The sequence below is a fragment of the Heteronotia binoei genome, chromosome 12 (genome assembly GCF_032191835.1).
Source record: "Heteronotia binoei isolate CCM8104 ecotype False Entrance Well chromosome 12, APGP_CSIRO_Hbin_v1, whole genome shotgun sequence".
In the NCBI taxonomy this organism is placed as follows: Eukaryota; Metazoa; Chordata; class Lepidosauria; order Squamata; family Gekkonidae; genus Heteronotia; species Heteronotia binoei.
The window spans coordinates 62,554,234-62,566,475 of NC_083234.1; the positions used below are offsets into that span (position 1 = coordinate 62,554,234).

Here is a 12,242-nt window from a genome sequence, read left to right on the forward strand (position 1 = left end):
GAAAAGCACCTGTTTGGCATGCAGAAGGTCCCAGGTTTAATCCCTTGCATCTCCAGTGAAAAGGATCCAGGTAGTGGGTGATGTCCAGGACATCTACCTGAGATCCTGAAGAGCTGCTGCCTGTCTGAGTAGACAATACTGACTTGATGGACTACTGGTCTGATTCCGTATAAAACAACTTAGGGCTGCCAAGCTCCTGGGCATGGTGGGAATTTTCCCGCCCTGGAGGTCCCCAACCCGTCAGCCTGCAATGAGCTGGTGGGGAGATCCCCACCTGACATCACCGAGGCGAGGATGTCACTTGCAAGTCATGCGTGCCGCACTGCTCTAGGAGCTTCCAGGAAAACTCTATGGTTTTCCCAGACACTCTAGCAATTTGGGAGGGATACTCTATGGTACCAGAGGCTGTGGGGGACTTGGGAAACCCTAAAACAGCTTGCTGTGTGTTCATCTTCTCCCATATGAGCCCTCCCCTTCAAGGGCGTATAAATGAAGCTCTCCGATGTGCCCATCATTAGAAGCTATTTGGAAGAGGTTAGAGGCTAATTGCCAGCTAAGTTGCCCAATAGAAGCAGTAATTGAGACCTAATTTTGTGGCGGTCTTTCTTTACAGGGTTGCCGGGGGAGACGTGGACCAGTGGGGCCAAAAGGAGACAAGGTGTGTCAACCATGTCTGACAGTCTGATTCTTTTACCTCACTTCCTTCAAAGAGCGCAGGCATCCTGATTCCTTCCTTTTCTGTTGATCTTAACAACAGCCTTGTGAAGTAGATTAGGCCAGTGTAGTACAATGGTTAGAATGCTGGATTAGGATCTGAGAGACCCAGATTTAAATCTCCACTCTGCCGTAGTATGAGCTTGTTAGGTAACCTTGGGCCAGTTACACATTCTAAGTTTAACCCATGTCACAGTATTATTGTGAGGATAAAATGGAAAAGAGAAGAACACTATGGGCTGCTTTGAGTCCCCATTGGATAGAAGGGTAGGTCATAAACTAAGGAAAAAGAGGAAAAAATGAAATGCATAATCATGCAAGTCCATAAGCTTTGTGGCACAGTGGAAATTTGAACACAGGGCTCCCACAGTCCTTATGCAATTCTCTACTTGCTACAACCCTACCCATTTCTTGTCTGCATATTTGTCCCCACAATAGCCCTGAGAGACAGGTTGAAATAAGAGAGAGCGACTGATTGGCAGGCTTGTCAGATCCTCTGCTGTGTCAACCCTTTCCCCCCCACCACCTCTCAGAGCTGGCTGGCAACCCTAATTTGGAGACTTGTGGAGAACAAAATAGGATAGAAGTAATTTGTAAAAGCTGTAGTGTCATGAAGTAGAGTCTTGTTCTTTCCAAGACAGTCAAATGCTGTTTCTGAGTCGGGATTAAATGCTCCTGCTTTTGAAAAACAGTCCATACTTATAGGAAGCTAGAATGTTTGGAGAGAAGGCTAGGCTAGAATCCTTTTCCTTGAGATGCTAGTTTTCTGTTTGGAGGAGTGGGTACAGATAGCAGGTGGGAACACACATGATTGAATTCTCTGCTTTGAAAACATTCCTAGCATGTAGACACCTAGCATGTCAAGCCAAAGTTCTTGCTCTCGTTTGCCTGGCAAGTTAGTTTTGGAAGTGCAGCTGGGTGACGCCTTCCCCCCATTAACTTTCTGCAGTGGAGAGTCTGGAAATGAGTTTACTAGCTCAGCAAGAACTAGGCTTGCTACCTGTCAAGTACACGCTGTGTGGCAAACGTGGATTTTCTCCCATGTGGAATTGTCCTGTGATGGCTTCTGAGCTGGATGATTGCTGTCCTGTTCAAAGAAAAAGACATGAAATCCCAGCCTTACAGCTGCTCTCTCTCTCTGCTTAGGGATCTCCTGGTGCAATTGGACGAACTGGCCCTACAGGTGACCCAGGCCATCCAGGGGTCCCTGGGCCCCCAGCCATCATTCTCTGGAGGAACTCCAAGGAGGACTGGCTGGCATTCATGGTAAGTATTGCCAATGGTGTCTTTCCACTCTGAAGGAGTGAGCAGGCACATCTTTATGCTCATAATTTTTAACATAATGCTGTCCCTTTCAATACCACAAGTAATCAGATTGGAACATGTGTCTTTGCCTGGTCAGTGCTGCTCATTCGTTAGACAGTACCACTTAGGACTATTAAGTTGAGATAGTATAAAGATTCCATGAACAATATCTCTTAATGTTGTGAGACGTCATTAGAGGTGCACATGGGTACATATCTAGCACAGTCCACGCGCATAACATTTAACAGCGTTAAAGCCAAACAATGTGTGATCAGAACCTAAGAATAAGAAGAGAGTGGATTTGTATCCCGCCCTTCACTCTGAATCTCAGAGCAGCTCACAATCTCCTTTACCCTCCTCCCCCACAACAAACACCCTGTGAAGTGGGTGGGGCTGAGAGAACTCTCACAGAAGCTGCCCTTTGAAGGACAACTCTACGAGAGCTATGGCTGACCCAAGACCATTCCAGGAGCTGCAAGGGCATGATTGGAAGCAGGGCCAAGGCATGGAGGCAGGGAGTGTTTAATCCTCTCCTTGCTGATAGAAATTGCCTCCCTTACCACCTGCTGTCAGTATCATTAAGAGTGGGGGAAAACAGGTAATATAAATTGTACCTGTGAGTTGGTGTGTCCCTGATCCAGGGAGGTTCCTGATTCACCTCTCCCCCCCACCCGCCCACAACTAACTCACTTGGTGAACTTCAGCAAGCCCCTCCCCTTAAATCTCAAACCTCTTGCCTTCAGTTTGCCTACTTTACAGAGCTGTTTTAAGTGACTGAAAGTGCTGTATAAATGTTGCAGTGTCCTTCTTGTTATCTGGGCTAAAGGGTCAACCCCTCTCTCGCCAGCTCAGTGGCCTCAATCCATATCTGAGACCCTGGAGAGCAACTGCCAGTCAGTACTGAGAGGTCTGAGGCTGTATGAGGGAACTCCCTATATTCCTTAGAAATGTCACTTGCGAGCTCGACAGAATGACTTGCTTTTTTCTCTTCTTCTGTGCTTTGTCTCCCACTTTTAAATCTGATCATGAGCTCATCCTTATGTGTCTCTTGTTTTCCCTATTCTTTCCCTTATCATGCTTTTCTGACTAAGGCAATCTTACAGAGAAATTGCATAAGATCCGGGTTATTCTTTTCTCCGTAGTGTGGTTATGAATGTCTCTGGACACCTTTTCCCCTTCGCTAGCCCACATTCACAAGCCCAGCTGGCGGTACAAAGGATACCTTTCTTGATTAGAAACACCTGGGAAGGATGCGCAGAGAATCCCGGGGGCAACTCCATCTGGCCTTTCCTCTTGTGAAAGGCAATCTGTCTGTTCCGTATTTTGTTCCCTTTTGCTTGGATAATTGGTGCTGCGTGCTGATGTGGCATGCAATTAGCCAAGGTATATTAAAATGCTGTGATGCAAGAAGACATTGTAAAGTCACAGCGTATCGCCTTGCTAATGGTAATGCACGTGGAAAGAACTTGTTTTGTACTTAAGGATGCTTCCACAAGGGGATTTTTCCCTGAGGTAGAAAGCATTCTTTTGTGGGTTGGGCGGGGTGGGGGGGAGTTTCTACACAACGTCATGCTCTTTCTGAGATGTGTGGGGCTCACAGGGCATTCCCCTTTAAGCCAGAGCAGTGGGGAAACCTGCATTGCTGACTAGAAGGTGAGGCTGCTGTGCCTGTGGCCAATCCAGAGAGGCGGGTGGAGCTAAGCTCTGTCTGCAGATTGGTGGAGTTCAGCCCCACTTTTCTTCTTCTTTTTTGGCCCCTTAACAGCCTCTAGATTGTGAAAGATGATGTGGGGGTGGTGGCTGCTGAGCCACGGAAGGAGGCCTCGTAAGGCTCTGCTTACACTGGTGCTTCTGTAGCATGAGGCCAACTGAGCTAGGTTGCCAGCCTACCACTGGAAGTGGAGGATTTTCCCACCACCAGGCCCTGCGCCCTGCTGCTGATCACCTGGCTGGCAGGGGGACTTACCAGGAGCAGAAGGGAGGTACAGGCTGGCTGTGATCACACATGCTAAATAATGTAGTTGCAGTCCACTTTCAATGGACTTTCCAATTGGATTTTACTGTGTGAACTGGCAAAATCCAGTTTGAAAGTGCATTATTTAGCATGTGTGACCACAGCCGCTATGTCACTAGTGATGTGGTGACATCACATCACCGGAATCGACTCCATCATGTCAGTGACATCACAGTGACTCTTTGGTATTTGGGCAAAAACTAATACATTGCACATTAGATGTCTCCTCATATTGACTGTATTGACCTACACTATGCTTATTAGATAGTAGAAGCCGTACTTGCCATAGGTGTTTTGCCCAAATACCAGAGTGTCACAGTAATGTCACTGACGAGATGGCATCACTTTCAGAACATGCTGGAACTGATGTCACCACACTGCCAGTGACATAGACTGGATCTCTCTCCCACTCTTGGTAAGTTCCCCCACATCCCCACACGGTTGCCAGGATGGACCTAGCAACCTTAGGTTGAGCAAACTCAGTACCTGCCTACTTCCACCCCAATCATGGCTGCTTCCACAACAGGGACAGGTGTTTCTGCCCTCCCCGATGTGAAAACAGTCATCCTCCTTTAGATTCCGTGTAATGCCATGGCTGAAGGGAAATTTTAAATTTTAGCTTCCCACCTTCACAGCGGTTCTGGTTTGATGGCAAGCTGCATGAGACAGAAATAACTTTTTCTTCCTCTCTCAAAAGTCTAGAATATTAAAGGTAAAGGTAGTCCCCTGTGCAAGCACCAGTCGTTTTCGATTCTGGGGTGACGTTGCTTTTACAACGTTTTCACGGCAGACTTTTTACGGGGTGGTTTGCCATTGCCTTCCCCAGTCATCTACATCCCCCCCCCCAGCAAGCTGGCTACTCATTTTACTGACCTCAGAAGGATGGAAGGCTGAGTCAACCTGAGCTGGCTACCTGAACCAGCTTTCGCTGGGATCGAACTCAGGTCACGAGCAGAGGGCTCCGACTGCAGTACTGCAGCTTTACCACTCTGCATCCCATAAAGCTAATGACTAATAGAGTTGAGATGGGCGGAAGAATGTACTTCATATAAGGCATAATTACAAAATGTAACGATATAGTTTAGATGGTTTTAAAGTGGGATTAAACAAATTCGATAGGATTCAGATTTCAGTAATCTTAGTTTGGATTTAATACATTGTTCATTAGATGTCTCCTCATATTGACTGTATTGACCTACACTATGCTTATTAGATGTCTCTTTGTACAGAATGTTATTAATTTACACCATGTAATCCACTTTGAGTTTCGTTGAGAAAGGCAGACTATAAATACAGCAAATAAATGTCTATTAGCCATTACGGCCAAATGGAAGTTCCCTATTCAGAGGCAGAAATTCCCTGGAAGACATATACAGGGTGGGGGGGCGGCGCACAACAAGAGGTTTTGGACTTCTCCGTCCTGCTTATAGGCCTAACAAGCATCTACTTGACTATTGAGGGAAACTGGATGCTAGACTAGATGGATTATGGGTCTGATGCAGGATGACTGCTCATGTTATATACATTCCTTGGTGCTGGGGGTAACATCATAAAACAGGAAAGATACAAATACAACAGACAAAAGAGACAGAGGTATTTGCTTTTAATGTATAGAGATAGAAATATTTGTTTTAATGTATAGACCCACTGCATTTTGAGAAGTTGGCCCTTTACGGGAGAGGGAGTTGCGATGAGGGAAAAGACATACTATAAGCAAGGCCTCCATAAAAAAAATCTGCAGCTAGCCCCTGCTTTCTTCCATGGTACTCAAGGGTTGCTAGTCTTCTATCCAGGCACTGACCAAACCTCTGGCTTCCTTATTAATTTATTAATTTACTTCATTTATAAGTCTGTCTCACTGATACTGAAGACTTAATTGCCTTTGATATTATTCATACCTATCCAAAGAGCTTTTTCATGTGTGAGCTGTCCCAGATGTGCAGCTGTGCTTCCAGCGGAGGAGATCCTTCCGGCCCCTCAGCTTGGGGAAAGAGCAGGTCTTATCCAGCTAATGGTGCTTGTTCATTCAAACCGCAAAGGCTCCCCTGAGTCTCCCTGTCGCCTTTAGACTGGTGTGGGGAACAAATAGTGTTTGCATTTTCATTCAGCCAGCTGTCTCTTCATTAGAATGTTAGGGCTAAACTACACATGATGATGGAGAATGGTGACTGTAACTCCAGATATGTAATTTGACCCATAAAAGTAGATGTGGAGGAAGGAGGTGAAATACATTAGGGCCATGAACAGGAAGAAAGGGAGCTGATCTCCTCTCTCTCCAGTGTACTGTTTCCCTAATCCAAACCACTCCACCAGTTGCTTTAAGTCCCAATTCAGGAAAAGTGACAGGCACAGAATGGATGGCTGCTTTTTTCTATACTAGAGGCAGCCCACAGGGGCATTTTCATTTGTGGAAAGGGCATGGGGAAAGAGTTGATCCCCCTTTTCTCAGCATCATAAAAGCCTCCTCCCCCCCAGTATCCCCTGCAAATTACCCATCTGGAATTCCAGTCACTCCAGCATCACAGTAAAGGGAAAAGGCAGGCTTAGCCCTAGCTTGACGACACCAGAGACTACAGACCTAGCTTCCAGATCAAATCATTTGGTGCTGATTGGCTTAGGTGGAAGATATCAGAGTGCAGCATCTGATCGGTCTGGGTGATATTGCATCAAGCTGCGTGAAAGTGTGCCCCCATGTAAGTGTGCCTACATACAGGAGAAGAAAATCCTGCACAAATAAAACTACCATGTCTGAGTATACAGATGTTCGGTGTACAGATGTTTGATTTTTCTTTGTCAGAAGGAAAATTCAGCCACCTGAGCCTGCATCTGGAGTGCTGGTTTCCAGGGTCAGGCCTAACTGAGCGCAGGAGCTCGTTTGGGTTCAAATGGCACTGAACACTCATATCATGGCTATGTCTTCTTATTACTGGATATTGCTCTACTACAGGGGTGGCCAACGGTAGCTCTCTAGATGTTTTGTGCCTACAACTCCCATCAGCCCCAGCCAGCATGGCCAATGGCTGGGGCTGATGAGAGTTGTAGACAAAAAACCTCTGGAGAGCTACCATTGGCCACCCCTGTTCTACTGCATTTTAAGCATCAATCACAACTGGATTCTCCTGTGTGGACGAACAAGCCCAGTTATGAATGGCTACAGTGTAATGATAGCACAAAATCCTGTGAAGTGCAAATGCAAAACTGTTCATATACCTGGAACCTAGGATGGTAAGGTTTCCAGGTCAATGATGTGAACTTTTTCTCTTACACTGATTCCTCAGTAGCAGTTGCTGCCCCCCTCCCCCCAGAGTTCTGCTTTCCATGGTTCAAGCAATCGATTCCCCACCATTTGCTGTGCTGGCGCATTTTGACCCATGGCTCCTTCCAATTTCCCCCACGGCTTCCTGGTCTTCTTTTATAGAGATCAGGAAGGTGCAGGGGAAATTGGAGGCAGCCGCAGGTCAAAAATGCACCCACACAGCAAGTAGTGGGGAATCAATCGCTTGAGCTGGGGGAAGCAGAAGCCCACGGGTGAAGCAATTGCTACTGAGGAATCAGTGTTATATTTGAGACTGTTTCTATTTTGAGGAGCTTCACCGTGGGTTCTTCTGTTACATTGTGATGTTTCTGAGGTGGCCTCTCATGATGCAGTTGGTCTTTAATAGTGGGGTTTGGATCACCCTGACCTAGGTAGCCCAGGCAACCCAATCTCGGCAGATCTCAAAAGCTAAGTAGGGTTGACTCTGGTTAGTGCTTGGATGGGAGACCTCCTTGAAATACCAGCAGTCAGGAGGACAAGGGCAGCCACCTCTCTGAATATCCTCCAGACCCCTAGTCACCAGAAGTCACCAGAGTTTGACATGTCTCCCAGGTGCAAGCGCGCATGCACCCAGACATTAAAAAATACAGCAAAAGTGATTTTTGGATCTATTAAGGATGATAGTGAGAGATGGAGACATCTGAACCAAAGGCGACAAACAGCAAAGAAATGTCCCTGAACCGCTGTGCAGCTTCATTCATTTCACTATGGCTTGCACAGAATTTTTAATAGGCCATAACTTGGGACGGCCAACATCTCTGCTCATATTGTTGTTGGATCATATCACTTGTGAACCTCTGTAAGGAAAAAAAAATGCTTTTTTTGTTCTAGAATGGCTTATTTCTTTTTTTGTTTGTGTACATTCATTCTCACATTGCTGCTTGGGAATTACGCTATCGACCATACAAGAGAAACCGATTTCCTAGGCAACTGTTCTATGTTGTCGGCTTGTGATATACTTCTGTAGAAATGTGACATTTATTCTTAAGCATGCCCTGCTCCTGAGGCATCTGTGTGTGTGTTTTCTACCCTGGAGATTACTGGCAAGATGGATAGCCTGAAGCAAAAGCCAGAGTATTGTTTTGTAAATTATTTCTCCAAAGAAATCCTAGTCAATTTTGACCAGCAAAGACAGTTTCATTAAGACAAAACAACAGGTTATATTGGTCAATGCCTGAGTATGAATGCTGACTGTGCAGGTATAAAATGGGAATACATGCTTAGTATATCTCAATTTTAACTTTGAACCAGTGGGTGAGAATTTCAAGGCATGAAAGCACAGCTCACTAATATATAACTTTAATTAGAAGCTGAATAAAAGAGTTAGGAAAATATTTATTGTAAACCTGTTATTTTTCAAGATTCGGCAACTGTCTTTATTTAGATATTTATATAGCATTTTCCTCCCCAATGGGAACACTAAGGGCGTTTTCGCACTGACCTTCAAGTGGTGTGACCACCCTCCTCACGCCGGCGGATCTGCAGGGATTTCGCACCAGAAGCGCCGGCGCACCCAAAAGAGCCGGCGACTTCCGTCGCGAAACCAGCTCAAACGGAAACCGCCAAGAAGCAGGAAAACGTTTGAGCTGGTTTCGCGACGGAAGTCGCCGGCTCTTTTGGGTGTGCCGGCGCTTCTGGTGCGAAATCCCTGCAGATCCGCCGGCGTGAGGAGGGTGGTCGCACCACTTGAAGGTGAGTGCGAAAATGCCCTAAGTGTCTTACAATGTTGTTTTCCGCTGCTGTATTTTATCATCAGAACAACAACTCTGTGAGGTAGGTTAGGCTGATGGAGAATGAATGGCCCCAGTGAGCTTCCATAGCAAAACAGGGATTTATCCAGAGGTAATTTCATTAGCACAACTCATTGGCATAACTCATTTGCATATGCCACAGACCCCTGTCAACACTGGAAAGTGTATTAAATTATATCAGCTCAGCATCTACCTTAAAATGCTTCTTGAATCATAATTGTCATAATAAAAACTTACTCCCACCATACTTTTTAAATTACTTTCTCCTATGTGATCACAGCGGCATGATGAAGATTTCCACCTGTCTCCTTTATATGTTTTGGTTCTTTCCCCATTTTTGTGTGTGTGTGTAGCGGGGGAAATTTAGAAAGTTTGTCAAATCTTAGAGTTCAGCAAAATTCTCACAGGGGATTTGAAGAATGGAGCCCAGAAGCAAGTTGTTTTTTTTTTTTTCTGAGGGGGTAGCCTTTTCGGTGTTGTTGATGCAGTAAGTGCTTTTGCAGTGGAGGAACCTCAGCCGTTGCCTCTCTGGTTTTAAAAAGAATGCAATGAAACACTATCTCAAGCTGCAAAGGAATAAGAGCTGTCTCCCCCACCACCCCAACTCATCCATATACTTGCCTCGGCAACCTTATACTTGCCTCAGCAACCTTATACTTGCCTCGGCAACCTCCATGTACTTGCCTCGGCAACCTTCCCCTGTGAATGGGTTTCAGAGAGGAAAATGAGGTTGGACTGGCTTGGGAAGGGAGGGTGCAAGCTCCAGCCCTGCCTAACAGATTGTCAAAGTTGGGTATTCTGCCCCTCCCTTTTTGTTGCAGTTTTGACTCACATTAATCAATTTGGGATAGACTTTAAAAGAACCAAGAGTCCTGCTGCTGTTTTATCCTAAGCTAAATTTACTCATCCGTCATCTCTCTGAGAGCTCTTTTTTCATTAGAAATATTTCCAGATGTTGAAAGATCTTTGGGCGTTTTCCTAGAGGGAGATTTCTTAGCTCTCTCCCTGCCCCCTCTTCCTCTGTTAAAAGTCTAATCAACCCAGATTACTCGGGTCTCTGATCCTGGAAGCCAGGTACTTGGAGGATGTTGTTGTTTAATTTGTCTTTAGAAAAAAAAATCCTCTTTTCCCATTTACAGTGCTGAATGGTTTCCGCTGTAGTTGTTTTTTTTAATATTAATGTTCACTTTTTTTTTCTTCCTCCCCTTCCAGCAATCCTCATTCTACCAGCTTCTTCATGCTGGCTGGCCGGTGAGTAGAATCCTGTAAACAAGAGCCAAGTTTGGTGTAGTGGTTAAGTGCGTGGACTCTAATCTAGAAGAACCAGGTTTGATTCCCCACTCCTCCACTTACAGCTGCTGCAATGGCCTTGGGTCAGCCATAGCTCTTGCAGGAATTGTCTTTGAAAGGGCAGCTGCTGTGAGAGCCCTCTCAGCCCCACCCACCTCACAGTGAATCCGTTGTGGGGGGAGTAGGAGATTGTAAGCTGCTCTGAGACTCTGATTCAGAGAGAAGGGCAGGGTATAAATCTGCAGTCTTCTTTATCAATGTGTATATTCACACCATAACCTGTAATGAAATCATCCCCTTTCCCCTAGGAAATTCCCAGCATTCAGGCCATGATGATGTACAGCCTTTATAATCTTTTAGACAGGGCCAGACCTAGGGTCCATAGCACCCCAGGCAGCCTTGCCGCCCACTGCCCCCCATCCCCACTCTCCCTGCCACCCCTTCACAGCCCAGCTGTGGGGATAAGTGGCAGCAAAGGGGAAGACAGCAGCGATTGGGGCGGGGAAGGAGGTGGGGAGAAGTGGCAGCAAAGGGGAAGACAGCAGCGATTGGGGCGGGGAAGGAGGTGGGGAGAAGTGGCAGCAAAGGGGAAGACAGCAGCGATTGGGGCGGGGAAGGAGGTGGGGAGAAGTGGCAGCGAAGGGGAAGACAGCAGCGATTGGGGCGGGGAAGGAGGTGGGGAGAAGTGGCAGCGAAGGGGAAGACAGCAGCGATTGGGGCGGGGAAAGAGGTGGGGATAAGTGGCAGCAAAGGGGAAGACAGCAGCGATTGGGGTGGGGAAGGAGGTGGGGAGAAGTGGCAGCAAAGGGGAAGACAGCAGTGATTGGGGTGTGGAAGGAGGTGGGGAGAAGTGGCAGCAAAGGGAAAGACAGCAGCGATTGGGGTGGGGAAGGAGGTGGGGAGAAGTGGCAGCAAAGGGGAAGAGAGCAGCGATTGGGGTGGGGAAGGTGAGGAGAAGTGGCAGCAAAGGGGAAGACAGCAGCGATTGGGGTGGGGAAGGAGGTGGGGAGAAGTGGTGGCGAGGCAAGGGGGGAAGACAGCAGCAATCCGGAGAGGGAGGGGAAGTATTTTTAAAAAACAAAAGGTGGGGGTCCCCAATTTAGTGCCCCTCCAGGGCCAGTGCCCTTGGCAAGTGCCTAGTTTGCCTAGTGGAAGAGCCGGCCCTGAGTATAGATATTCTCTATGAAATACATAAAATAACTGTGAACATCAGCGATGGGCCAGCTCTCTGCAGCTTGACTGTAACCCATTGTGAGCAGCGTCTTTGAACTCTCAGAAAAAGAAATTACCAAGAGTCCTAAATTGGCTCACTTCTTTTGGTGCATGCATACTCTCATGCTAGTCTGATCTCATCAGATCTGAGCAGGTTAACACTGGTGGGGAGTGGGGAGTACATGTATGGAAGACCATCAAAGAATTCCAGAGGCAGGCAGTGGTAAACCACTTGTTTTCCTCTCTTGCCTTGAAAACTCTCTGGAGTCACCAAAAGTTGGCCATGAATTTACAGCACTTTCCGTACTCTCACACTGTCACTTGGGAATGGTAGTGCTAGTGCAAAAGAAAGCAGTAAGTTAACATAAGGTACACAATTCTGACAATAAAGTTCTTGTCCTGGAATAAGACCCCCTGAACTCTGGAGCTTTATTTCTACATGGGTTGCATTGCAAATAATCTGATGGTCATGAGTGAACAGGCCCTAAAACAGGGGTGTCAAACTCATTTGTTATGAGGGCCGAATCTGACATAAATGAGACTTTGTTGGGCCGGGCCATGTCAGACCGGGTCATGTGTGTACCTATTTAAGATTAGGTAGCAGAGAGATAAATTTTATAAAAGACATAGACAAACACAA

The 12,242-nt window shown here is 46.5% G+C and overlaps 1 protein-coding gene across 1 annotated transcript in view; it reads left to right on the forward strand.

Annotated features, from left to right (window-relative positions):
• LOC132580018 (collagen alpha-2(XI) chain-like) overlaps nt 1-12,242 on the forward strand; it is an 80,481-nt gene that overhangs the window by 19,630 nt on the left and 48,609 nt on the right. Inside the window, exons 4-6 of the mRNA XM_060250624.1 lie at nt 614-658; nt 1,861-1,980; nt 10,313-10,351. Coding sequence (XP_060106607.1) covers nt 614-658; nt 1,861-1,980; nt 10,313-10,351 — 204 coding nt within the window. The remainder of the gene's footprint in view (nt 1-613; nt 659-1,860; nt 1,981-10,312; nt 10,352-12,242) is intronic.